This window comes from Panicum virgatum, chromosome 2K (assembly GCF_016808335.1).
Source record: "Panicum virgatum strain AP13 chromosome 2K, P.virgatum_v5, whole genome shotgun sequence".
Taxonomy (NCBI): domain Eukaryota; kingdom Viridiplantae; phylum Streptophyta; class Magnoliopsida; order Poales; family Poaceae; genus Panicum; species Panicum virgatum.
In genome coordinates this window covers 61,627,552-61,653,366 of record NC_053137.1, presented here as the reverse complement: position 1 = coordinate 61,653,366, position 25,815 = coordinate 61,627,552, and the positions used below count along the sequence as shown (strand labels likewise).

The 25,815-nt window shown below is 47.6% G+C and overlaps 3 protein-coding genes across 7 annotated transcripts; 2 read left to right on the top strand and 1 right to left on the bottom strand.

Moving 5' to 3' along the window:
- Positions 1 to 4,385: 4,385 nt before the first annotated feature.
- Positions 4,386 to 6,391, bottom strand: LOC120692490. The gene is made up of 3 exons (XM_039975806.1): positions 5,412 to 6,391; positions 5,159 to 5,261; positions 4,386 to 5,075 (listed from the first exon to the last, which is right to left on the bottom strand). Exons 1-3 carry the CDS (start codon positions 5,951 to 5,953, stop codon positions 4,857 to 4,859), a joined length of 864 nt encoding a protein of 287 aa, XP_039831740.1. The 5' UTR covers positions 5,954 to 6,391; the 3' UTR covers positions 4,386 to 4,856.
- Positions 6,392 to 14,061: 7,670 nt separating this feature from the next.
- LOC120692473 lies at positions 14,062 to 18,901 on the top strand. 3 transcript variants are annotated; one of them, XM_039975782.1, is made up of 12 exons: positions 14,062 to 14,429; positions 14,590 to 14,655; positions 15,245 to 15,331; positions 15,694 to 15,792; positions 16,081 to 16,176; positions 16,435 to 16,500; positions 16,594 to 16,684; positions 16,911 to 16,978; positions 17,078 to 17,143; positions 17,903 to 17,953; positions 18,270 to 18,334; positions 18,524 to 18,901. In XM_039975782.1, exons 1-12 carry the CDS (start codon positions 14,205 to 14,207, stop codon positions 18,588 to 18,590), a joined length of 1,047 nt encoding a protein of 348 aa, XP_039831716.1. In that variant the 5' UTR covers positions 14,062 to 14,204; the 3' UTR covers positions 18,591 to 18,901. The 3 variants fall into 3 exon arrangements, with proteins under 3 accessions (XP_039831716.1, XP_039831730.1, XP_039831724.1); XM_039975790.1 differs by having other exon boundaries at positions 14,113 to 14,423; positions 14,587 to 14,655; XM_039975796.1 differs by lacking the exon at positions 16,081 to 16,176.
- A 229-nt stretch (positions 18,902 to 19,130) lies between these two features.
- Positions 19,131 to 25,508, top strand: LOC120692454 (CMP-sialic acid transporter 2-like). Of its 3 annotated transcripts, none has more exons than XM_039975767.1 (15): positions 19,134 to 19,292; positions 21,520 to 21,580; positions 21,659 to 21,722; positions 21,805 to 21,916; positions 22,025 to 22,104; positions 22,197 to 22,272; positions 22,402 to 22,502; positions 23,196 to 23,267; positions 23,385 to 23,433; positions 23,539 to 23,580; positions 23,724 to 23,845; positions 23,945 to 24,004; positions 24,095 to 24,167; positions 24,886 to 24,980; positions 25,076 to 25,508. In XM_039975767.1, the coding sequence occupies exons 1-15, from the start codon at positions 19,266 to 19,268 to the stop codon at positions 25,131 to 25,133; spliced, it is 1,092 nt and encodes a 363-aa protein (XP_039831701.1). In that variant the 5' UTR covers positions 19,134 to 19,265; the 3' UTR covers positions 25,134 to 25,508. The 3 variants fall into 3 exon arrangements, 2 of the variants coding, with proteins under 2 accessions (XP_039831701.1, XP_039831706.1); XM_039975772.1 differs by having other exon boundaries at positions 19,136 to 19,292; positions 24,119 to 24,167; XR_005682632.1 differs by having other exon boundaries at positions 19,131 to 21,580; positions 24,119 to 24,167.
- The last annotated feature ends 307 nt before the right edge of the window (positions 25,509 to 25,815 follow it).

Below are 25,815 nucleotides of genomic sequence, written 5' to 3'. Positions count from 1 at the left end.
AGAGCCGATGGTGATAACGCCCTTCGGACCCGGCATTTTGAGCTTGAGGTAGGTGTAGTTGGGGACAGCCATAAACTTGGCGGCTGTGCCGAAGCATACAGGCAGATCGATCTGGCCGAGGGGTTGGACTCGCTTCCCCGGCGCAACGCCATGGAATGGCGACTTGCTGGGGCGAAGCTTGTCCAGTCCGATCCCCATGAGCTCCAAGGTAGGGGCGTACATGATGTTGAGGCTGCTGCCTCCGTCCATGAGCACCTTGGAGAAGCGAGTGTTGCCGATGATGGGATCGACAACGAGCGGATACCGTCCCGGATGCGGGACGTAGTCGGGGTGGTCCTCGCGGCCAAAGGCGATGGTATCCTTCGACCAGTCGAGGTAGGATGGCGTGGCTTTGGTAACGGAAAAGACTTCGCGGCGCTCACGCTTGCGCTGCCGAGAAGTCATATTCGTCGTTGTTCCTCCAAAGATGAAGAAGGTGTTCTCCACTGGGGGAACTCGTCATCTCCACCTTTGTCACCAGCATCCTTCTTCTTGTCCTCGTCGCGATGCGCGACGCAGTTGTAGTATTTCTTGAGCATCTCGCACTGCTCAAGGGTATGGTTGACCGGGCCCTTGTGGTAAGGACACGGCTTCTTAAGCATGTCGTCGAACTGGCCACCACCGCCTCGAGGGGGGCCTCGAGGTCCCTTGCGGTCTGGGGCAGCTGCAAAGGCCTCCTCGGAGTCCTCTGCCTGTCTCGACCCGCGCTGGCTTGGTGGGACCGGCTTCTTTCCCTTCTTCCCCCGCTTCAGTTTCTTGGCGGGGGCATTGGGCTTGACGCTGCCGCCCTCCGCGGGCGCATCGTCTTTGCGCTTGCTCGATTTGTCGTCGAAGATGGCACCAACCGCTTCCTCGCCGGCGGCGTAGTTGGTGGCAGCGTCGAACAACTCATTGGTGTTAACGGGTCGGCTTCTCGCAAGCTCATGCACCAAGTTCCTGCACGTCGTACCCTCGAGGAAAGCGTTAATGACCTCGACGTGGGTGACGCTGGGGAGCTCGGTGCACTGCTTGGAGAAGCGTCGCACGTAGTCACGCACGGACTCGCGGGGCTTTTGGCGACACCCTTTGAGGTCCCAAGAGTTCCCAGGGCGAACATACGTGCCCTGGAAATTGCCCACGAAGATGTGGACCAAATCGACCCAGTTGTGGATCTGATCCGCAGGCAGGTGCTCGAGCCACGTTCGTGTGGCGTCAGCAAGATGGAGAGGAAGGTTGCGGATGATGGCCGCGTCCTCCGTCGCGCCGCCTAGCTGGCATGCTAGGCGGTAGTCGTTAAGCCAGACTGCAGGATCAGTCTCGCCCGAGTATTTGACGAGGGTGTTGGGTTGTCGGAAGCGCGGGGGAAAAGGCGCGGTTCGAATCTCCCAGCTGAACACCCGGGTGCCCGGAGGCTCTGGTGACTCACCCCTGTCGTGCTCGGGGTCGAAGCGTCCACCCCGTCGAGGGGTGTACCTCCTGCCGTCGATGACGTTGCGGGCGTCGCCGTCGCCAGCGTGCCCGCGAGTGTCACGGATTCGCTCCTTTACGGGAACTCTCCCGATGCGCTCGTGCACCGAGGGTGTCCTCGCGCCAGGCGCTACGGCTGCTTTGCCCTTCGCCGCTGGGGGTGTGTGCACGGAGACCTCACGGTCCTGGTGCGCAGTCCCATCACACTGCTCCGGGGCCTTCGAGCGCATGCGAGACGCAGAACTCTCGGCCTGCTGCACGGCAGCTTGCTCGATGAGCTCCTGTGCCTCGCGGCGCAGGTTGCGGCCCGAAGGTGTCGATGGCTCGGGCATAGCTTGGAGTAGGTAAGCCGCAGCGACGAGCTTCTCGCCCGCCGTCTTCAGTTCCGGAGATTTGTCGACGTTGTCGTCGGCCAGGATGCGCTCCCGGGCAACACGTCCCGCCGCCTGGGCGTGTGCACCAGGCGCGGCACGCTGCTGCTCGAGTGCGGCGCGTAGCTCCTGGGTTTGTTGACGCTGCTCGTCGAGCTTGGCTTGAAGCTCTTTGAGCTGCGCCAGCTGGGCCTGTCGCGCCGCCGAGCTTGACGAGGAAGGCGCTGCAGGCGGGTTCGCTGGTTGCTTTGCCCGTGCGTCCGCCCCGGCTTCCCCGTCGTTGCCTGGGGCTTTGTCATTTTGCTCGTCCGCAAGGTCCACCATGAAGCACTCTCGGGAAGGATCGAAATCCCCCTCGCTGGAGTCTTCGGAGCAGGTGAGGCAGTAGGTCGTCGCCAGCTGGAACGCGCGGAGAGCGTCGGGGTCGCGGGCCCCGGAGTAGTCCTCGGCCTCCTCGGCTACGAAGTTGGTCATGAAGAAGTCGATGTCGTCGGCGATCGAGCTCGCCGTCTCGGGGTAGGATTCGTCAGGAGATGACGCGATGGGGCTGCGAATCGACCGAAGATGATGACCCGGCAGATCCCCACGCTCGATGAAGTCAGCGACGGTTGACGAGGCGTGGGCGGCAGCGTTGCGCATCCCGAAGGGGAAGGGCGACGCCGAAGTCGAGTCCCCCCTGGGAGGCACTGGTGTTGCCGCAGGCGATGGTGCCGGCGCAGATGACGCCGAGGCACGCGATGGCGAAACGGTTGCCCCATTGGTCGTGATGCTGAGTTGCGACACGCCAGCCTCGACCCACGTGGGGGAGCTGTGGCGTGCCGCACGACGCCGCTCCGCGCGTGCTTGTTGCGAACGCTGACCCGAGCGCCTGTTGCGCCGGGCTGGCGAAGTCGGAGTGATGAGGTTGCGTTCGGAGGAGAGGAGCTGCATGAGGTAACTGTTGCCGGTTGTCCTGAACTCGAGTCTCCCGAAGAGATCGCGCGTCCCGCTGGAAACGGATCCGAAACACCCATAGGGTATGGGTTCGATCTGCTCGCCATTCCTGGAGATCAAGTGGGAAAAATAAAGAAAAAGTCACGCAGCTCCCCTACCTGGCGCGCCAACTGTCGGCGTTCCGACCCGTGGGGCCTGAATCCCAACTAGTAAATGCTGCGTGTTTCCTCGTCCCAGATGATGATGCAAGAGGCAATCACAGTAACGCACGGTTTTATCCTGGTTCCGGCCGCGGGGCCGTACGTCCAGCAAAGGGGGTGTGCGAGGGCACTGTATTATCTTGCACCCGAAGTGCTCGTAGTAGGGGATACAAGCGAGGCGAGAGAGGGAGAGAAGCTCCCAAGTCTCTGCTAGAGGTGGAGTTGGTTGAGATGAGTGCTCAGTCGTGCTGAGAGTCCTCTGAGGGGGAGTTCAGAGAGCTTACTTCCAACCTTTCATTGGAGAGAGTCGATCCGCCTCTCCAAAAGGAAGCCCACCCTCTCCTTTTATAGTTGTAAGGAGGGGCGGCGTACATGAGTGTAGGGGCGCGGAAGTCGTCGTCTTCCCCCGAATCACGGGTATAGTGGTCGAACACTGTAGAAAGTGTACTGTGGGAAGGCGGCGCACGTCGCCGTCATCCTGGGCTCCGTCCTTGGTCTCGTGGAGATGGCGGCGGCCGTCCTGCAGAGTCCCAGCGGTAGTAATGGCGTGGGACGGTCCCGGACCCCCTGGTCGGGGTGCGAGCGTGCGCACTAGAAGGTCCGGGGGCGCGTGGAAGTCCCGGACCCCATAAGGGGGAGGTCCGGGGTCCCTGCCGTGCGTGCAGAGCGTCCTTCTCGGAAGGACACGTGACATTGCCGGACCCCTTCCCCAGCGGGAGGTGAGTCCAGATGGTTGATGTCGGCAGAACAGTAACGGGGGCGGTGCCAACTTGTCTTGCCCCGCATTGAATGACCATAGTGTTGCTACAGCGGCTGGGGTGGCAGAGCGGTGACCGGGGTTAGTGGACGGGACGCCGGTCACATCCACTGCGGGAGTGGCAGTCTGACGCCGCCCGTCCTTTGAGCCGTGGCGGAGTAGCTGGCCTTTAATGCCTTTGTACGGTGGTCGGTTGGGCGGCGGGGGCCGTTTGTCCCTTGTGCCGTGAGAGGGCCTCGAGCGAGGCGGAGATGAGTCACCTGCTCGAGGGCAGATCCGCAACCCTCGAGCGAGGCGGAGATTGGCCACCTGCTCGAGGGCAGATCCGCTACCCTCGAGCGAGGCGGAGATTGGCCACCTGCTCGAGGGCAGATCCGCTACCCTCGAGCGAGGCGGAGATTGCCCAGCGGGCCCGAGAGGGACCCTCGAGCGAAGCGGAGATCATTCTTTTGGTTCGAGGGGGATGGGAATGGGCCGCATGCTGGGCTTCTTTGAGTCCTTTCCTTTCTTTCGAATAGGAAGCAGGCCGTGGGCCTTCGTGGGCCCAGTTGCTTTAACAGGTGTTTGTGTTTTTTAAAGCGATCTTTAGTACCCTAATTAGGGTGTCCCTAATTGTGGCACCCGACAGGAATAGTCTCGTTGAACATGAGTGCACACCCAAAAATTATTATTTGCTTGTGATGGTAGGTGCCAAGAATCGGAGCAAAAGGCATTTCAAACTTATTTGTTTGAAATGTGGTGTCAAAGGACACAGCATCACCAAAGCATTTGTAATCCATGATAGACTGACCATCTGTCCAAAAGAAATTTGCTATATGACCAGTATCCTTGTCCACCTCAACTGCATAAAAAAATATTGGGTCCTGGGCTTGTTTATTTCTCAGATATTCAGATAATGTTTGTGCATCATTGCCTTCTAAGTACTGTCTGCGCTCGCGACCAATCTCATTATAGCAATCCATCTTAGTAAATGGTACTTTGTCTTCCCCTCCATAATGCTCCTTCATAAAATTGAAAACTTGGGATGGCTTCATTCCAGACCGCCGTGCCTGCCCAATTAATTTTCTATCTGCCTCTATAATCTCTCGTTGGGACCTCAACTTATGTATCTTATTTGGACTGGCAAGATAATGGTTGTGCTCTACTACGATCTTTTGCACAGTCCATCTGAGATAAACTATCATCTGATTTGCGGCGCTTCGTCATGCTCTTTCTAACACTGAAGCCAACAAGTCCAGCATAGGTATTGTACATCTCATAAGCTTTTTTCTCACGGTCAAAAGTCATTCCAACTTTAGGTGCCATCTCAGCATATTTATCAACCACATCCTGTACAAATAATTATCAATTAAAGGTCTAACATAACAAAAAATATTAGATATCGTTTGTGAAGTTTGTTACTTTTATTTTACCTCATTTGGTACTTCAATCTCCACTGCTCCAACATGTGGTATTTGTTGTTCCTCTTCTCCACGATCGCAAGCAACATCATGATTCTCAGAAGGAGCATTTAATCTACATTTGGAAAATTGATAGTGAGGTGTAATAATAAACCCTAACGATCATGAGGGATCGCAGGAGCTTCCTCAGGGAGTAACAACATGGATCAATAACCAAGACATGGATGGGGATCATGATGAAGCGAGGAGCAGCCACACAAGTTACCTGAGGATCGACGACGACAGAATAGCTTGCTCGCGATCGCCCAGGGACGTCGCGGGCACGCCGCCTTCTGCCCCGTCGGTGGCGTGGCCGTCGCTGCCTGCTGTTCCGTCGACGGCGTGGCCGTCACTGCCTTCTGCTCCGTCCACGGCATGGCCGTCGCCGGGTAGGGCTTCGCAGCGCAGCCCTTCTTCCATAGCTGAGATGACACCTATTCCGGCGCCACTGTTCCGCCGTGGGCAGTAGTGCGGGCAAGACGAATCGACAGCAGACGCCTGGAAACCTAGGTCACGATAGCCTCCCGCTAGCAGGCGGAGCCGAGCGCTACGAGACGATTCAGTTCGCAACAAGACGATTCGCAGGCAGAGCCGAGCGCTACGAGCCGCACGAGGGGCCGAGCCGGGAGCGATCGAGCGCAGGGACGGGAGGGGGCGAGCCGCGCGAGACCCCGTGCACTCCGTCCAATCCCGACGCGCCACGAGGGGGGCGCACCCCGTCGCTGGTGCGCGCGGCGCCCATGCAATTTTTTCCCGCCTCCCGCGCATGTTCTGATGGATGGAAAGGAATCAAATCAGCTCTGCAAAGTCTGCATGCATGTTTCCATGTTTAACTAGCCACACGCATGCAAATCAGCCACGAGTTTCCTGCGCCTTGCATCTTGCCTACGGCGCCGCCTCCGACGACGCGTCCTCCCGACAGAGCAGCGCACGCAACCAGTCCGACGACGACGCTCACTTCGACGTGGCTACCTCCGACACCGTTGCCTGCTCTCCGGCCGCACGGCCGCAGCACGCCGTAGCTGCTCCCCAGGCTGTGTTGCTCCGTGTTCGCTCATCTGGAACCGCAGCCGCTTCATGGTGAGGCAAGCGACAAGGCACACTACGAGTCTGCATTAAGGTATGTGAGCCATCCAATGATCTTAACCGGCAAAGCTCCTAACGCTAGCTAGCTATTACGTACGTGTACATATTGAACTGTTGCTGGCAGCAGTTTGTGCAGTTCCTGGTCGTGGTCGCCATCCTTGCCACCGGCCGGCGCCGGACGTGAGGCACAGACCCTGCGTGAGGCGAAGGCGCGCCACGCCGCGCCGCCGAAGCCGCCAACACCCCGATCCTCTACACGACGCCGCAAGCCGCGTTGCCGCGCCGCCGATCACCCACGATCCTCTACACGCCGCCGCAAGCCGCAAACTGCTGCCAGTAAATATGCTGACTTGCCGGAGGAAGAGAAGGAGAAAAGGCGTGCAAAGGCAAGAGAGTATTATTATCGCAAGAAATATCTGGTAGAGCCTGATCCTATTTTGCCACCAAATGCCTCCGTCGGGAATTCAACACAATCAACAATTGCCGGGCCCGCAACCTGTCATACAGGTAATGGGAATATATGTTGCTTAGCTGAGCGTTGTTCGTTTGATAAATTTTCTTCATTCGAGTTCTAACTAATCGGGACGGCACTCAACCAATTTAAGCACCACAAGAGATTACGCCAGAGGATCGTATCAGGAACATGGATAGGGAACGGTATAGCCGACTTTCAGCAGAAAAAAGACATGCGAAAATTACAAATTCTCTACAGAATCGTCAAATGAGGAACATGAATAAGCAAGGTATTGGTAATTTAAATTTTAAATCTGTGAAATTGCATGCAAAGCACTCCTTAGTATTATTTAATTTCAGGAGATCCGCTTATCACCCCGGTGGTCCACCCTTCCTTGCAAAGTACAGTTACACAGGTTAAAACACGTTCGCACTGCATGGGTTCAAGTAATGGTAGGCAAATTATGATACCTTGGTTTGTACGGATAGAATTTCTATATAGACCTTAGAATGTAATATTATTTAATTTGTGAGCATTGAATTTTTTCAGACATCGCTGGTTTTCAGAGATATTCTATGGTCTTCAAAATGAAGGTATCTCATATGATGTATCCATTTTTAGTGTAGATGTTGGTTATCACTAATACATTATAAATTCAAAGGGCCAATCTGATTGTTTTTTTTACTTAATGGAACTTTAATCGTTTGCAGTGACATCGGAGTCCATCATAAATGGGATATGAGTTGGAAATTAAATTCTGGCGACATGGTGTGAAGATTCTGCATCATTAAATTTTTATAATATGTATGTTAGATGTGGCATTCATATGTGGATTTTCTGAAAAAAATGTGCTACAATCAAGATATGACCAATGCAAATATTTTATTCTTACCTTTACCCTCCTATATAATTCTTGCGATGTCATTAATGGGTTGCATGTATGTATGGTCATATCCATATGATTTGTATATCTCAAAATTTTCATTTTGGGTAAATTTATATCGAATAATGTACTAAATATTGTATCCACAAGCTAATGGTAGATGTGGCTATGAATACATTTTTTTGTAACATAATTCTTTTATTTGGTTTTTCTAAAACACGTGCGGCACGCACATGCACCTTACTAATATATGTATATATTTTTAAGAAAGGACACATTCTACAGGGAAAAAACACAAGAGTTGAATTACCTTTTGGTAAAGCTATAGTGCCCGGCAATGACAGATTATGGGTGTTGCTAAAATAACTCAAGAGAGAAGCCTATCTGCTATTTGTGAAAAAGTACTCGATACATGTCTGGCTCCATGAACAATCAGCGGAGTTCAGTTCTGCTGTCCATCTGGAAATATAATGTGGCACTCACCTTGTTTATATGCTCGTGGATGAAATTTACCAGCTGTTGGCCTGGCACACAATCCCTATTCATCAAATAAATACGTGGAATTTAATAGATATTTTGTTTCTTTTCCCCTTTGTCTTACCTGTTGCTGCATTGGTTGTGTGTTCCCATCTGTTGTTAGGGTGTACTTATTTGGAGGTACAGGTCATTAGAATGGCAGTAAACAATAGAGTTCAAATGTATGTATTCACTGAATTTATGTGTAATACCATATGAGAGTGTGAGAGAGATAGAGAGAAATGCCAGTCGAAATATTTCTGCAGCATGCTCAAATTCCCAAGTTAATGCAAATTATTGTGGTGACCAGAATTATTCATATTTGCAATTGCTCATTTGATGGCCTACTATTCTTTCAAATCTCAGGAATGGATATTAACTTAGTTTGTGAATATAATAAAGGCACCGTTGAATCAACAATAGGACTAAACAATGCACATTGTAGTTGCCGTTGCATGATTCAAAAATGAAGAAGCATCTCAAAGCTAAGTTCTTTACCTGTCCATTAATAGATTACTCTTCTTTCCAGCCTTGTTTGTTACCTGATTGAATGTACCTGAATACAAACAGGGGGATGTTAGTACAGTGTAGGGTACTGGCAGCAGCAGTATTAAAAGAGAAAATGAAAATAGAAAGAGATAGCTTGGAAAAGAAAGGGACAAACGCAAAATAGATTTGGGAATTTCCCACGGTGAAGAATAGTTCCTTCTAAAATGAATCTTCCCAGACCAAATCAAAGTAAACAGATACACCAAATCAAAATGGAGGAGGCCAAATTTAAATGCAAAACCTGTAAAAGGAAAAGGGAAATGCGAATCAGAGTTGGAGAATCTTCATGAATCAGGATCTTGTGCAGTGTTTTAACTCAAAGAGCCTTGTAATCAATTGGAAAGTAAATTGGTGATATCTATGTTAAAACCAAAAGATCAAATTAAAATAGAGAAGTAGTCAGCAAAACTAACTGTAAGATATAATTTTGATTGCACAAAATGTTCCTGATCCAGGCTGTTATACACTTTATGTTTCTATAAGGTACTGAGAATTCTGGTGGATCATGCATCAACAATTTTTGAATGACAAGGTCACAAAGGCAGTGATCACAAAACCTGCTTAGTTCAATGGATCGCAAAGAATAGATGAAATCATGAAACTTTATAGCATAGGAGCCAGGACCGGTGAATGTACTCATATAGATAAACTACCATTCTATTGTTGAGTATCGAATGCAATTAGCATACCTACAGAGTGGCTTCCGAATTGACATTGATGTCTAACCTGGACTCGCAATGTTTGTCACTCCACAATACATGGTTCCTTGTGAACTATATTAGAATTTGGCAGCAAATCCAGGGACTAAGTAACACTAAAAAAGAGTCCATTCTCAGAACATTTGATGGCACTGCTATAGAGGTTCATGAGATATGTAAGAGCTGCAGCGGATCTTTATCGAATTAGTAGAGCCTAAAGTTACCTCCCATTGGCTCTGAAACACTGGTCTATAATGAACGAAAGAATAGCAGAGTCATGCTCGATTTAAAAAAGAAAGAAGCAGAGTAGTTTGTCGGTTCCAGAAAGCTATATTTTCATGTTCAAACTGACTAAGGAGAGCAATTTCCTGAAAACCACAAAATTTAAAATTACAGGTGGACACAAATAATGACAAATGTGGTGTAACAGACAACAGATAATATTATAAGATTAATTAGCAGATATAACCTGCTCAAGTGCAAGAGTAGACTGTTGTGAGCCTTCCTGAGTTGAAACAACAACACTTCATGCCCTGAACCCCTCACTGAAGTGAACATGGGCCCTTCATACACCTCGGACCATCCTCCAACCTGCACAGACACAGAATGCACCTCAAAGATGTTACAGTACCAGCAAGATGCTTGCTTAAGCTGCAAGTGCCTAACTTTGAGCTTCCTTGCCTTAATTTTTTCTGATATAAGTAAATTAAAATTTATATGTTGTAGTAGAACATTTAATCACGGAAGATATTTGTATAATAGAAATTTAAGCAAAGTAGTGCATTAACTGAAACCATCCTAATGCTTAGGGAAACCATACTAATGCTGCTATGTATCTTTATATTTTCTGTTTCTGCTGACCCTTTTTTCTGAGAAATTAAAGTGTCGTACCAGCAATTTACTCAATCACGGTCTTTGTAATTCAGAGTTGCTTCTTGTTTCCCTAAGCATTAGTATAAAATAAAGTTGATGAAATCATACATAGCTTTCTTGCCAGTTTAATTTCTGACTGCACATCGAGCGAAGTTGAAACAAACTATACATCTGAATTTCAATGACAAAATCAAGCACTTGCAATGACAAAATCGAACAATAGATTCAATTTATGAATGCATCAAATAGAGCAAGTCTGAATTTCGATGACAAAATCGAGCACGTACAATGACAAAATCGAACTGCAGTTCATGAAAGCAAGATACAACTCACAAAATCGAATAATAGATTCAATCTATGAATGCATCAAATAGAGCAAGGAAGAATCAGTAAAGAAGTTCGATGCAGGAAAGTTATTGGTGCTAGGAAATCTATTGGTGCTCACGAGAGGTTTTGGAGGATAATCAGGTATTTCCCTTGCATCTTGCTTGCCAGAGCACGAGAGTCAACAGAGGACTCCGAACACAGGCATCATCATAACTTGGCATCCTGCAGCGACACGACCTTGGTGCTGTCAGCGACTGCGGGCCGCCCTTGTTGCTGGAGTAGGAGGGCGCCGTACCAACCAGACGCTGCCGCAATCGAAGAAAGAGGTAGTGGTAGGGGGGCCGGCGGTTGCCGGCAGCACAAGGAGAGAGCACGCCTCCAGCAATCGCAGATTGAAAGGATGGTTTGATCTCCTCCCATACCTGGCCCTGCCTGGTGCCGTGGTGCGGCTCACGTTCAACCAGCTCTCCGTGATGCACTGTTGCCCGTGCGGGTGGAAGGCGGAGGTCCAATCGCCCTTCCACCACCGCCTCTGCCGGCCGCGACGGTTCCTGGCGCTCGCGCAGCACGCAAGCATGGCGGCGACGGCCCACAGGTGGAGGTGGTGCTGTGGCGCCCAGCAGACCATGAGACAGCTGCGGTGCCGTCGTCGGCTCCGCGTGCTACGACGGCGGCGGCGGAGGTCGGAAGCCCTCGGCCCTCGGTGACGGCCGGGTGGAGCTGGACGGCGAGGGCGGAGCAATGGCTGGAGCAGGCACGAGAGGTTGGATCTAGAAGAAAACCAGAGACCGGAGAAGCGTTGGGGAGGAAGAAGAAAGCTCTCGATGCAGAGATATTTACCGGAACAGTGATTCGCGGTGGAGTGAAGGCGAGCCGTAGATTCATGATCGGATGGTGTAAATCGTTTTTACTATCGTGGCTATCCTGAGAGCGCATGCAGCGGTGCGCGAATGACATATAAAAAATGCGTTGGAGTAGCAAGGACTTTTCCCCCTATTTTTGGAGGTTACAACAACTCTAAAAGACTCTTTATATTTTTCCTCATTATTAGTAATAGAAATTTTGATTCTTCTCAAAAAAATAATAGAAATTTTGATAGAGGAATACCCTCCAATAATTTTTCCAAGTGGTTATCCAAATATAGCCAGCATCCATTCCGCATTTCTCGCTAGTCGAAGATAGATAACGAAAATAACATTTCAAAATGCACACAAGATATAAAAAAGTTGTTGAATGGTGAAAGTATATAGAAAGTGATTTTTATACATAAGTCTCTCTCAATGATAACTTAGAGTGAAATTTAGAAAGATTTTTGGAGAATTTAGTTTTTTTAGTCACTTGAAGGCCTGATTTGGTTGAACACCTTGCCTGTGACGGGGGTTATCGCGCGCGTTTGTCCCCCACGAATTGGTGCCTGCGGCCCAACATCGAAATAAATAATCAGGCCAGGCCCCAAGTATTCTATTGGGCTAGCAGGATGACTCTGTGCTGCCGTCGTTTTAAGAAGCCCGTCACAGCCTCACGGCCCATCATCAAACCAATCAAGCTGGGCTGTCGTAGCCTTCTTCCATCAGCAGGTCCTCTCAAGCTCCTTCCCCATCTTTTCAATGCGCGTCTCCCCAGCCAGAGGTGGCGCGACGCGGCGGGGCAGCCTCCGGTGACGACAACGGTGGCAGCGGCCTCCCCGACCTCCCGTGGCGTGCGAACCCTGCCTCCACGGCGAGAGACGGCGCGCGGGGCCCTCCCTGACGTCCGCGGCAGGAGACGACTCATCGCCGGAGAAACCACGCTGGGCTCAACCTCCGGCGGGGCGGGCAGCAGGATTGGCCACGCCCCGAGCCGGCGGAACGACTGGGAAACCTCCCACAGCGGTGGCTCGGCGGCCACATACCAGCTGCCCCGAGCGCCGCCGGCCCGTCCGTCCCCCCGCAGCTCCCCCTGCTCTGGCGCCTCCATGGAGCCCCGCCATGGCTTTGCGAAGTCCCTCTCTTTGCCTGCCATGCGGAAGAGAAGGACGAAAAGCAACTACATAGAAAATGGTAACCAGCTCCGTAGACGCTGAGCAATAAGTGTAGTGGGTCCCATGCACGTGGCATATACTGGGCAGCGTACCTAGACCGACCTGCCAGCACGATGGACGTCCTGCTAGCACGTGTGACTTTATTTTTTCTTTTTCATTAAAGTGATTTTGTTTCAATCGTTCCACCATGGATACACAAAAATAACATTTCTATGTGTATTTAAAAAGTTATAGAGATTTTTTCTTTTCACAAATTTTGTGAACTCCATGCTTCCACAAAATAGTTAAATTTGAGGTTTCAAGTGACATACATCAAAAAAGAAAATAGAGCTTTGCAGTTTCACTGTTAATATGTGAAAATACTACTTGAGAAAAATACTTTCTTCAATCTTCATACTTGTCTGTCTCTTATCATTTCTACTACATATCGTCACCAGAGTCCTCTCTCTCGTTCGACTTTCCCCTCTCTACAGCAGCCGGGGCGACAGCCGGGCGATTTGCTCGATCCCGGCCGGATCTAGTCGATTCCGCCCGTCCGGTGTCCTCGCAGGCGCCGGCGGGAGTGGAATTGGCGCCGGATCGCGGCCGGTTGTCCATATTTCTACCTATAGTTGTAGGTCTGGTAGTCTGGTTATACCGTAGGGTAGGGTCCCCGGTGATGTCCTTTCCACCGGTGTGTCGCTTCCTGCGAGCTGTCTCCGGCGAGTGCGGCGTCGAGGTGTCCTCCGGTGATGGGCTCGTCAGGTTTGCTTTCTCTTCGACGGTGACGAGGAGGTGCTTTTGTCTCCGCTGCTCCTTCTCCGTTGGTGGTTGCTTCTTGCCTGGCGGTGGCGCGGTTGGTGCTGTTGCTGCGGGGAGCGTATCCAGGGCCGGCGGTGTTTACAGCGTGAGCTCTTTTGGTCCCTCCCTCGTTTTGGGTTCCAGCGGAATCCTTGGGAGGTTTGTCTCCCTGCGTGGCTTCTCCAGCGGGCGACGGGATGGGTGCGAGGATGACTTCTCCTTCCACATCTCCGATGTCTCTGCTGGTGACGGCTGCAGTAGGTTTGTCTACCAACTCTTTGCGAAATCGGGTTGGTTCTTCTATCCCACCTCTCTTGGTGGTTTGCTTTCCCTCCTGGGAGTGACTTCGTTCGGTCTCTGTCCCTCCGGCGAGGTGATGGCTGGTGGCCATCTTCAGAGGCCAGGGTGTTCAGTGGTGTTATGGTATGCCGATGCAATCGACATGCTACTTTTGGTGCCAATCAAAAACTATGTTTCGTCGGAATGGAGATCGGCTTCAAGCTACGGAAGGTTGCTCCGATCGCCGGCGACGACCATGACCGGACAATTCTTGCAAGGACCGGGATGTAAATTTTGTTTCTTTCAAGGATGTCTTTGTAAGATCTTTCAAGGATGTCTTTGTAAGATCTGGAATGTAAACCATCAGCGAAATATATAAAATACAACCCGGTTTTCTAAAAAAAAACCACTAGTGGAGAGAGACACTCGCGGCTGCCGTGCCGGCTGCCGAGCGACCACCAAGCGGCCAGCGAGGCTCGGGCTCTCGGCTCTCTCCGCTTGCCCGCAGGCCGCAGCAGTTGTCAGACTCGCTCGCAGTTGCACGCGTGCACGCCATGAGGCCCTTCCTGCTCACGCCGGGCGCCCGGGCGGCGCCCTCGCCGTCAACGCTCTCGCGCCTACTCCTCCCGCTCCACCTACAAATTAATGGCCGGCGCAACCACCTCCGTCGTCACGTCCACGCTTCCTCAGCCTCCCCACCTCTTCTCATCAACCCGCGCCTCCGCAACCGCCGGGCCCGATTCTTCGCCGGCGCCGCCTCCTCCTCCTCCTCCTCCCAGGTCCGGACTCGCTTCCCTCTCCGCCTGGCGCCCCGTGTCCGTCGCCGCACACCTTACTTAACCCCGTTTCAGGCGGGTCAATTGTTCGATGAAATGCCCCTGCGGGGATGGTGACTGATTCGGCTGATGGTCCTGTGGCGTTTGCTTGCCTGTGTTGCAGATGGCGGCGCCAGCTGATGCCCCCGGCGGATCGGCTGATGCCTTCGAGGTGATCCGCGCTCACCAGGTGCGGCCCTTGGCCTTCTCCTTGGCTCGCGGATCGTGTGTGTGATAACCCGTAGAGCGTAACTGTGCAACTGAAGTGAAGTCAATTGAATTGGGTGTTTTGGGGTCTGTTGTGTCCTGCAGGACCATAATAACTCCATTATTTTGGAATAAAATACTGGATGAACTGTATTATTTATGTGGGGTCATATAGATTTGTCAAAAAGGACTTATTATTTGGTCGAAATAGGCTTGGATTGATTAATTTGATGTTTTTCTTTTCAACAATTAGCATCATGACGGAGAAAGACATTGGTGACAATGTGCGCAAAGGCTTTCTTTACAAAAACCAGAATTGCATGCCCCAGTGTAGGAGGCTTCATTTTGTCTTGGAGTCAATATTTACTGTATTCTCAATCGAACATTACCAATTCCTATAATGCCTTTAATCAACCTGTGGAATGAGTATATCTATTTGCAACAGTTGGCACAGGTATGAATATTTAAATAAGTTTGCGAGTGGTTTAAGCTTGTAGTTGAACTCTTCTGAATGTTGGTTTAACCATTGTCTCTAGATCTTGTTTATTCACTCAAGATTCTCATAATTATAGGCAAAAGCTGCTCGTCTTTCTCCAGTGGAAGAAATACGGACCATTATGGACCGGAGTGTCAGAGGTGTTCTTGCCACCCATTCTCAGGTATCCAAGTGGAGAAACATTTCTTCAGTCCTTTCCTTCATCTACTTCCGTAAGTTTAATAGTAGTTGGTGAGGATAAAGTGAAGAGAGTGACCCACAGTCCATGAAGACCGATCTTGTCTATTAATAGTTTTTTTGTTGTTTCGAATGCTTGATGAAGTCCATTTTTCACTGGGTGCGCCCCCCCTGCTTGATGAGGAGAGAAGAATATTAATCCAGAAAAAAAAGAGTGAAGAAATATTGTAATGTCATTTTGATTAAACTAACAGGAAATTTGGAGCTCCAGAACTCCAATATATGCAATCATGCAGAACTATTCTGGCGCTTGGTTGAGCATTGTATAATATATTATTATGCTTACAGGAACATGCTGGTTATCCTTCTGGTTCAATGGTTGATTTTGCATGTGATCAGGATGGCTCCCCAATATTAGCAGTCAGTAGTTTAGCAGTTCATTCAAAGGTAAGATAGTTTTACACTTTCATGATTATGTATAAATGTAAAGCCACTTGTTTTACTTTTTCATGTCCATTACGCATGGATGCCTTAAACATTTGGTAGCATCACTGGAACATACGTAGCGATAGCATACTAGCACATGTGCGGGCATGCAAAGAAATAGGCATATCACTGCCAGAATTTTTATTTGAATTGAATAACTATCTAATTTACAATCACCAAATGCAGGTAATAGTTGTAAAGCATATTTCTTTTATCAGTGTCCCTTATGTTTTGCTACCAATTTTGCAGAATCTGTCCGGAAATCCTAAATGCTCACTTCTTATAGCCAAAGACCCCGAGGACAGAACAGATACTGTGATCACTGTATATGGTGATGCTGTCCCTGTAATTCCCTCCCTCCCATGCTTGTCCACTCCCATATCATGCCTTTCCCTGTTACATTTCTCTGCAGATATATTGCTAAATGCCTAAATCATAATGTGCACACAACAGTAACAGCAACAATAAAGCCTCCTAATCTTAAGCAAGTTGGGGTATGCTACATATGAAACACAACAAGAGCCACTGAAAAGAGGACAAAAATCATGATGTGCATCTGACCTGATAATAACTGTGTTTTGCTGACTTTATTCTTATTTGAAGGTTTCTGATGAACAAAAAGATTCAGTGAGAAGTGCTTACCTACGAAGACATCCTGATGCCTTTTGGGTATGCTTCTTAATTTCTTTACTGTTCCAACTTCCAAAGATCAAAGCTATATTAATGGAGTACTGATTTCTGATAAATATTTGCCAAATTAAGGTTGATTTTGGTGACTTCAGTTTCCTGCACATTAAACCTAAAGCTGTGCGCTATGTATCTGGTGTTGCAACTGCTCTCCTTGGCTCTGGAGGTTTGTGGCTTTTTGAATGCCCATGAACTGGAACTACATCATTCATTTATTTTTCAACCATGTTTTTATGAAACCCCATATTGTTCTCTCACTATTAGCATCTGTACATAAATAGCAACTACATACTGATACAAATTTGGATCCAATATATTTCTGTAAATATATCAATAAAATATTATGGTGGTAGTGTTGCCTGATATGCTTACGCTATTGTCAACTTCCGCAGAATTCAGTCCTACTGAGTACAAGGAAGCAAAAGTTGACCCAATATCTCAATTCTCAACTCCTATCACAGTATGTCTTGGTTCTGTTTTTGTTTACTCTGATGGTCTTTCCCATTTATTGAACTTTACACCAAATGTGTCAACATTCCGGTGTCATACTATACTGCAGAGCCATATGAATAAGGATCACGCTGATGATACAAAGCTCATTGTGCAACATTCAACCACTGTTAAGGCAAGTACATGTATACTTATGTAGCATTTATTCGAGTAATACTAATACAACAACAAAGCATTTATTTCAATAGTACAACGACAAAACATTTACTTTAATAATATAACTGCAAAATCTGATTATCTTAAAAGAAAGTTGTGCCTCCGTATTCTTTACCTGAGAAAACTGTCTGTTTTCTATAATGTAGCTCATTTCTGTAACTAAATAACTAGTTTTTTTTGTTGGCTGTATATCTAACTCTATGCATCATGGTGCTTTTAGTTTGGAAATGAATATTGTACTCTGTTCAAAGCCTACAGTTGCAATTTTCTTGTCCAACACACAGGTTAAAAGGCACAAACATCATCCTGACATGGAAATGAAATTTTGCAAAATAGTTTATTAAATAAAGAAACTAACAATCAATTTTTTAGTCAAGCTGATATGTAACGGTATTACTTAGCAACCATAAATAATATTCTACTGTATGCTGGAAATTGCAATCAGCAACATGAAGAACTGGTTTAATTGCTGTAGCATTTGTACATATTGTAGTTTTTAAGTATTACCAAACCATAAGTCATGAACTCTTGACCACCCATGAGCATGGGGTAGTCGTACAGCAGAAATTCTTTCATCTTCAATAGTTCAATGCTTTGTATATAATAACTCCATCCTACAATTTCTAAATGTTGCATTATTACAGTTTTGATCAAATATTACTCTCACTTTTTCAAACATATTGAAACTTGAAAGATGACAAAAGCAAAGCTATTTCAGGTGGATTTTGCTTATATGCTGGATGTGGATAGCCTTGGGTTCAATGTGAAGGTAACTCTTAAAGCCTGTGTGTATCTTTGTCAATTTTTCGGGGAAGTGCTCCAAACGCAACCAATGTCATACTCAGATACTGCTTGATGCATTGTTAATGCCATATGTTGACAAAAGTCCAACATTACAGCATCATAACAGAATACCAATGATTTGACATTTCTTGGCCTTTCTGGTCTGGATAATACAATATGTTAAATTGTAATCTTTAGACTTATTTGGCTGAACCTATTGCGCTTTAAGTGTGCTCTGCTCTCTTGTAGTGAAAAACCTGACCCTGTTATAACATTATAATATGCGATTTTCTGTTGTTCAGGCCGGTTATGATGGAAGTGTTCTGAAGTTGCGTATTCCCTTCCCTAGGCAGGCGCAAGACAGGAAGTGAGTCCCCAATCCCCAATCTTGACTCTCTTAGCCTTTTCTAAGCTGAAAAACTGTTCCCTTTTCCTGTTAAATGGTGACTTCTCTGATGCTTTTCTTTGTAGTCATTTTTTTTGCTTCAGTTGAACATTATTTAAAATTGATGCATTCGATGTCTTTCTCTGAAATGGCTTGTTATTCTTTGTCTAGGGATGTTAAGACACTAATTGTGGAAATGCTCCAAGCTGCAAAAGCCGCATCTTCACATGCTGATTGATTGCCATAGTTCTGGAAGGTGATGAATCTGTCAATGTAAATGAAAGATAGCTAGATCAATAAGAGCCCAGGCTTACGTTCAGTTGGTCTATGTGGAAGATGGAGCTACAAATATGTTCATGGTTTGATGCATTGCTTTGCTGTATATAACAAACAACAGTACGTGAAGAAATTCCAGTTGAACCAACGGGAAGCAACTTGTATGCAACTCATTTGAACTTGCTGTTCAGCAAACAAAACAAGTTATCTTACTGGAATGCTGCTGAGATGTGGAAGACTTTGGCCAACTTGAGTGGCTTAACGATGTTCAAAGTCTGTTTTACTGTTTTGCATTAAAAAGACTACGTTGTTTAGCATGTGTTCCGTCAATTCTCCGGCGTAGTCTCTCTCTCTCTCTCTCTCTCTCTCTCTCTCTCTCTCTCTCTCTCTCAAGCTACTAGTTACTCTCAATTCGGCAAATTTGAAGCTACCCCCAGCCCCAGCAAGAAGAAGCCATTGGGCCAAACTAGATTCTCTTGTTCACGTCGCTGGAGGACCCACCAGTCAGAGCCGGCACCTGCACGGCCGCATCTTCCTTCCTCCGTCCTCCCCGTGAAAGCTTCCACTTCCGCAGCGGCGGCGGCGGCGGCGGCGACTGCGATTAGAGGAGTCGGAAGCCGCTGCACGTGGGGGAGAGATGGAGTACAGGAAAGCCAAGGATCAGGTAAACCTAGAACTCTGCAACCCCAATCTCCCCCACCTGTCAACGAGGTCACCACCCAACTAACCCCACCACTAAACCCAAAGAGGTCAGCCATCACTTTGGTCTCGTCTCACCCCGCCGCCGCCGCAGCGACACAGACCCCCTCCCCACCCCACCACACACAATGGCGGCGGCGACCTCCTCCTCCCCCTCCGCCCGCTGGGAAAGGACCAGAACCAGATCCTGGGCCTGGTCCGCCCGCCCTTCGCTCGTCTCCCTCCGCTCCGGAGCCCTGCTCAGGGTCCGCGCCGCCGCCGAACCCGCCCCGGCCTTCCAGTCCGTGACGGCCTTCGCGCCCGCCACCGTGGCCAACCTCGGCCCGGGCTTCGACTTCCTCGGTTGCGCCGTCGCCGACGCCTCCCTCTCCCTCGGCGACACGGTGACGGTCACCCTGGACCCAACCCTACCCCCCGGCACCGTCTCCATCGCCTCCGTCACCTCCCCGTCCCGCCCCCACCTCGCCGCCCGCCTCTCCAAGGACCCGCTCCGTAACTGCGCGGGCGTGGCCGCCATCGCGGCGCTCCGCGCCCTCGGCGTCCGGTCACACGCCGTGTCCATCCAGCTGACCAAGGGCCTGCCGCTGGGCTCGGGCCTGGGCTCCTCCGCGGCTTCCGCCGCCGCCGCCGCCAAGGCCGTGGACGCCCTCTTCGGGTCGCGCCTCGGGCGCGACGACCTCGTCCTGGCGGGCCTCGAGTCCGAGAAGGCCGTCAGCGGCTTCCACGCCGACAACATCGCGCCTGCCATCCTTGGCGGCTTCGTCCTGGTGCGCAGCTACGAGCCCTTTCACCTGGTCCCGCTGGCCTCCCCGCCGGGCCTCCGCCTCCACCTGGTCCTGGTGACCCCCGACTTCGAGGCGCCCACGAGCAAGATGCGCGCGGCGCTGCCCAAAAAGGTGGGCGTGCAGCAGCACGTGCGCAACTCGAGCCAGGCGGCAGCGCTGGTAGCGGGCGTGCTGCAGGGGGACGCAGGGCTGATCGGTTCCGCCATGTCGTCGGACGGCATCGTGGAGCCGAGCAGGGCGCCCCTGATACCTGGCATGGCGGCCGTGAAGGCGGCGGCGCTGCAGGCCGGGGCGCTGGGGTGCACCATAAGCGGGGCGGGGCCCACGGCGGTGGCGGTGATCGACGGCGAGGAGAAGGGTGAGGAGGTTGGCGGCAGGATGGTGGATGCCTTCTGGAGCACAGGCAAGCTCAAGGCAACAGCAACCGTCGCTCAGCTCGATAGGCATGGTGCCAGGGTCATCGCCACAACTGCTCTCAGCTAGCTTCCTTTGTTGTGGGTTGTGCGGCAGGCAGGCAGGCAGCAGCTTAGAAACCATTTTTTTTTTGCTTGGCTTGGTTGCAATAAGAGGAGAGTTAGTGCTGCAATTAGGAACACTACTCATATTGGTGGTTTGTGTTGTACTACTAAGGCTCTGTTTGTTTCCAGAGGACTAAACTTTAGACTTATCACATCAAAGAGAATCTTGCTATTTAGCAGTATTAAATAAAGTCTAATTACAAAACTTAGGAACTGCTTTTGGATTTGTTTTGGAGATTGGCGTGCGCTCTTGTGTGGAGCGGGCTTTCTGATACAATGAACGGCAAGGATTTAGAAAGAATTACTTACTGTGACTGTGAGTCTATGATTATCTCTGTTGATTACTTAGAAATTCAGTAAACCACAACCACACATTTAAAGTACACGGCACATCTATGAGCATATTTTGGCTCATTTGTTTGGTTCCAAGGTTCAACATCATGTTTCTCATCCAGGTACGCCTGTTTCCCTGTCTGTAACTGTTGAATCTAGCAGATGATATGTTGGCATTAACATGGGCCAGTGAGTGACTGTTCGGCCAACTTGTTACCAATTTGGCTGATGGCTGGCTTTGAAGCATTCCTATTTCCTAGCCATTTGTACACTTGTCGTATCTTTTGAGCCATCTGTGTCTCATCCTTTGTTTGGTAATTGTGTGCCTATTATCATGTACTAGCAGTTGAACTGTGGCAGTCCAGCATTATTTAAACATCTAATTCAACTAAATTTTCTTCTGTACCTTTTACCGTGTTGGTAGTTGCCATTGATCACACATAAAGTCAATTTAACTTGCTTTCCTGCGTTTGTTTAAAATTAGTGATACAATCATCATGTGCTCATCAACAGAGAGTGCACTGACAAGCTGTGTTTTATCTGTACCATCTAAAAGGAGAGTGATGACATATCTCAGAAGGACGTAGAAAGCCTTGATATGAGGTCTCTGTCTCATAGTAAGTTTTTGATTCATCATGGATTTTTTGTGATCTATATTCGGATGGTTGTATATTTAATTTCCATACCATTTACAGCTTCAGCAACTTCGAGTCTTAGCACTGCAGGAGGACCAAAGGGCAAGAATACTTGGAAGCTCAAGTAAGCGTTATTACTTGCAATTATTGTGCTATATCTGATACTTTCTGGAATCAGTCGATTTTCTGGCAATGTGTTCTGGCAGGTCCATTGTTACACTTGCATTGACATTACTAACAAGTTCCCAGGCAATATTGATTGTGTGGTCGAAAAGAGCTGGAAAGTATGAATATAGTGTCACAACAGCAAATTTTTCGGTGAGCAAAATACATAGATTCTCTGACGGTGACAGGTATCGTCAGAAATTTTCACAATTGTTCTGTTGAAGTGATTGTGTGGTTATGTCTTTCTTTCCTTGTGCCTAGGTGGAATTTTTGAAATGTCTATTATCGTTTCTAGCCTTGTACAGAACATGGAACAGTCAAGGCATTACCGAAGATAATAGGTGATGATTTTACAATAATCTTTTGTGTGATTACTTATCAAGTGCTTGTAGTCTTCTTCCTACTCTCTAGACATTCGGTTTGCTGTTTTCAGGTTAACTACATCATTCGATGAAGTTAGTGTTTACCCCATTCCTGCTATACTTTACATGGTGAAGAACTTATTGCAGGTATGTCCATTTGACCAGTCCTTCGTTTAAAATATAATTGCTATTTTTGCTTTCTTTTCTTGTTGCAGAAAACAATAATAAACACAAAACAAATTTTACCATGCTCTTACTGCTTCCTGTGTCTGTCAGTATTATATCTTTGCATATGTGGATGCGCCAACTTACCAGATCCTGAAAAACCTGAATATTATCAGCACCGGTGTCTTATACCGTATCATTCTAAAGAAAAAGTAAGTCTATTTTTTTCTCCTTACCAGCTGGAATTATTGTTCTTACCATTGGAAATGACTCAATCAATGTAGCTATTGGAGCTGGGAATAGAAGGATTATATGAATGTGTTCTTTGTTTAAGCTTGCTGGTATCACTGTCATTGGGCTAACCTTTTCCTTCTTTGTTTGAAGCCTTTGTTTGATGTTAGATGCTAGCCTTGCATGCCGCATTATAGTTCTGTGAACACAGAGTTGAGTTATTGCACAATCACAACCAATTTTCATCCTCAGGCAGGAACCTATCATCCAATGAACTGTTTAATTTAGGAGCCAGCTGATCGGTGGATAATTCATCTTAACTCTGAAACTCCAAACATGATCCATTTGATGTCCATCTTATCTTCGCATAAGCAAAAATTAGTACAACAATGTGTGATGCAATCACCCAACTAAAATAGCACAAGGTGTCTCTTGGACCAAACTCCCTATGAAGACTGTCAAATGATAAGACATGGACACTCTGCTTAGCTTGTTGTTGCATATTGAGTTTTTACAATATAGGACTTTGGCCTACCAAATGTTTTAGTACCTTGCTATCCTCATAGTTGGCTGTCGTAACACAACTTCTTCGCTTCCTCATCACCAAAGTTTTAAGCCTTTTCCTCACCAACATCTGTTTCCATTCTTAATCTAGCATGTCAAAACTAATGCAGGTTGAGTGAAATACAGTGGGCTGCATTTATTCTCTTATGTGCTGGTTGCACTACTGCTCAGCTCAATCCTTCGTAAGCAGAACATGATCGATTGTTTTTTTTTTGCATTATTTAGTCATTCGTTCCTCATTTGTCCAAATTTCACGGTTAAGTAATCAACTGATAAAATTATAATATGTCCTTTTCCAGGTCAGATCATGTTCTCCAGACCCCTATTCAAGGTTGGATGATGGCAATTGTGAGTCATAGCAGAGAAAAGAATCAATCTTTTCACTTAGATGTACTACACGAAGTATTTAGCTCAACCTGCTGAATGTTATTATTCTTTTTTTTTTGGTTGCAGGGGATGGCTCTTTTAAGTGGTTTTGCTGGTGTATATACAGAAGTAAGTTAACTGTGCATCTGTTTCTGATTTTTGCGATGATACATTTTTTTTCCTCGTACAATTTTGGGATGATACATTTAATGGGAACTGACACAAAGAATTTCTTCAAGAGTGTAACATGTTTCATCTTTTGAAAAATGTAGGCTATTATCAAGAAACGTCCTTCAAGGAATATTAACGTGCAGAATTTTTGGCTATACATTTTTGGGATGCTCTTCAACTTAGTTGCGATTTGTGTTCAGGACTTTGGCGCTGTGATTAATAAGTCAGTAGTGATGGTTTCTTCATTCCATGCCATAATATCTGTTACAGTTCATGATATTGAGTTATTGACCATTCACTTCAAATGAACTATCTGATGCAGAGGCTTTTTTCATGGCTACTCGTTTATTACAATTCTGATGATTCTTAACCACGCACTCAGGTACTGACAGCTGGATCACGTTATTATTATTTTTCAATGTTTTCCTTTTGGGCTTAGCTTCGTGCTTCCATTTTTCTGATCCAATCATAGATTTGTTTTCTGTTTGCTTTGCAGTGGAATTGCTGTATCAATGGTGATGAAGTATGCTGACAATATTGTCAAGGTACGTACAATTATTTTTTTTCAATTACATGTGCTGAAAACAATGTTGTTCTAAAGTTCAACATCTGGTTTTGAGGTTAATAGAATTGTTATATCAATACTCAACCATTTTCAGTGCAAATGGCAATACATTTACCCATTTTGTTACCTCAGGTTGTGTCTATTGAGACACCACTCTTCTATGCTTAATTGGCAACCAGTAATTACAACCCCAGATGCCCTCATAAAATATTTAAATTCTTTCCTTTAATTTTTATTTAGAGAAAAGCACAAAGTATTTGCTCTTTGCATATTATATTAGTATTACAACTTTTGTGTGGCTGAGTCAACTTACAGTTCTTTTTTCAAACCATGTCTGTATGGGCCTACTCTCATGACTTACAAACACTGTACAGAATGTCTTCTTATAGTTCATCCAGTAATAAACATTATTCATGCTAGTGTCTGCAAGGGGAACAAAACATTGTTCTTTTTGTGCTTACATTTCCCACATTCTGTTCTTTGAAAAAGTATGATAACAAATATACAGTCTATATCCTAGAAAGAACATATAGGACAATTTTGTGCATCCATTGTGGAAGCAAGACAACAGTAATGCATCAGACAGTGTCTAGACTTCAGACTTTGCTATGTAGGGACACCTTCAGAATTCACAAAATGTGTTACCTCTGATTTTGTAAAAGTCCCTATTTATAAAATCGCCGTTTGCATACTCACAGGTGTATTCTACTTCAGTTGCAATGCTTCTTACAGCAATCGTATCCGTCTTCTTATTCAGCTTCCATCTATCCCTTGCATTCTTCCTTGGATCTACGTAAGTGCTGAACTGCTGACTAATGTTCAGCAACGTCTCTTGATCAGACCCTCGTGGCACATCATAGCATAACAGACTCTTGAATCAATTTTCAGGGTTGTTTCTGTCTCTGTGTATCTGCACTCCGTTGGGAAACCTCAGCAGCAGAAATAGCGTTCTGTTCATCCATCGAGCAACTGACAGTTGGCACCATCCATGCTGCATCTTGGAATGAATTGAGTGGCGATGCAAGGCCGTTGCACAAAAGAAACCGGATTCATTATTGATCGTCAATGTACTGCAGTCAAGTTCTGATGGAGTTAACTCTGATGTACCAACGTCGGTGCGGCCTTGAAACACCGAATTGCCGCCAAACGTTGACATGCAGCTTCAGTACTGACTCAGCTCTTCTTCTATGTGACCTGTAAGGCTGTAACGAATATATTTTCAGCTCCCTTAGGCGTGGAGGGGATTATTTTGTAAACTGTTTACCAACACCCATTGTCCCAGTGGAAAAGTTATGGTAATGTTACAAGGGTTTTCTTCCTACCCTGCTTTGCTGTGTGTGCCACAGAAAAGATGAGTTTGTTTCCAGCTTTACGCCTTTACCCTCTTCTCAATGTTGTCAGTTGTCACCCATGCAACCTGTCATGGTAGCTTCGGCGTTTGTTGCTCGAGTGGCCTGAGCAATGGCGTCTTCGGCAGGGGCTTTCTATCTCTTTCCGATCATGAAAACGTCAGAATATTGCTTGCTCGCCAAATTCGCCTTCCCGGCAGTCGGCGCCGCTAGCAAGTTGACGGCCTCCTCCAAGACCAAGACCTCGCCGTCCCCGCACGCGGCCTCGATCTCGACGTG

What these genes read in the sequence shown, in the direction of transcription:
- LOC120692454 (XM_039975767.1), top strand. Translation starts at nt 19,266, where the DNA reads ATGGAGTACAGGAAAGCCAAGGATCAG. An exon ending in TATGAGGTCTCTGTCTCATA is followed by an intron (nt 21,581 to 21,658) that starts GTAAGTTTTTGA and finishes TACCATTTACAG; the next exon opens with CTTCAGCAACTTCGAGTCTT. An exon ending in AAGAATACTTGGAAGCTCAA is followed by an intron (nt 21,723 to 21,804) that starts GTAAGCGTTATT and finishes GTGTTCTGGCAG; the next exon opens with GTCCATTGTTACACTTGCAT.
- LOC120692473 (XM_039975782.1), top strand. Translation starts at nt 14,205, where the DNA reads ATGAGGCCCTTCCTGCTCACGCCGGGCGCCCGGGCGGCGCCCTCGCCG. An exon ending in CCTCCTCCTCCTCCTCCCAG is followed by an intron (nt 14,430 to 14,589) that starts GTCCGGACTCGC and finishes CCTGTGTTGCAG; the next exon opens with ATGGCGGCGCCAGCTGATGC. An exon ending in GCCTTGGGTTCAATGTGAAG is followed by an intron (nt 17,954 to 18,269) that starts GTAACTCTTAAA and finishes TCTGTTGTTCAG; the next exon opens with GCCGGTTATGATGGAAGTGT.
- LOC120692490 (XM_039975806.1), bottom strand. Translation starts at nt 5,953, where the DNA reads ATGCGCGGGAGGCGGGAAAAAATTGCATGGGCGCCGCGCGCACCAGCG. An exon ending in CTGTCGTCGTCGATCCTCAG is followed by an intron (nt 5,262 to 5,411) that starts GTAACTTGTGTG and finishes TTCCAAATGTAG; the next exon opens with ATTAAATGCTCCTTCTGAGA. An exon ending in AGATTGAAGTACCAAATGAG is followed by an intron (nt 5,076 to 5,158) that starts GTAAAATAAAAG and finishes TTATTTGTACAG; the next exon opens with GATGTGGTTGATAAATATGC.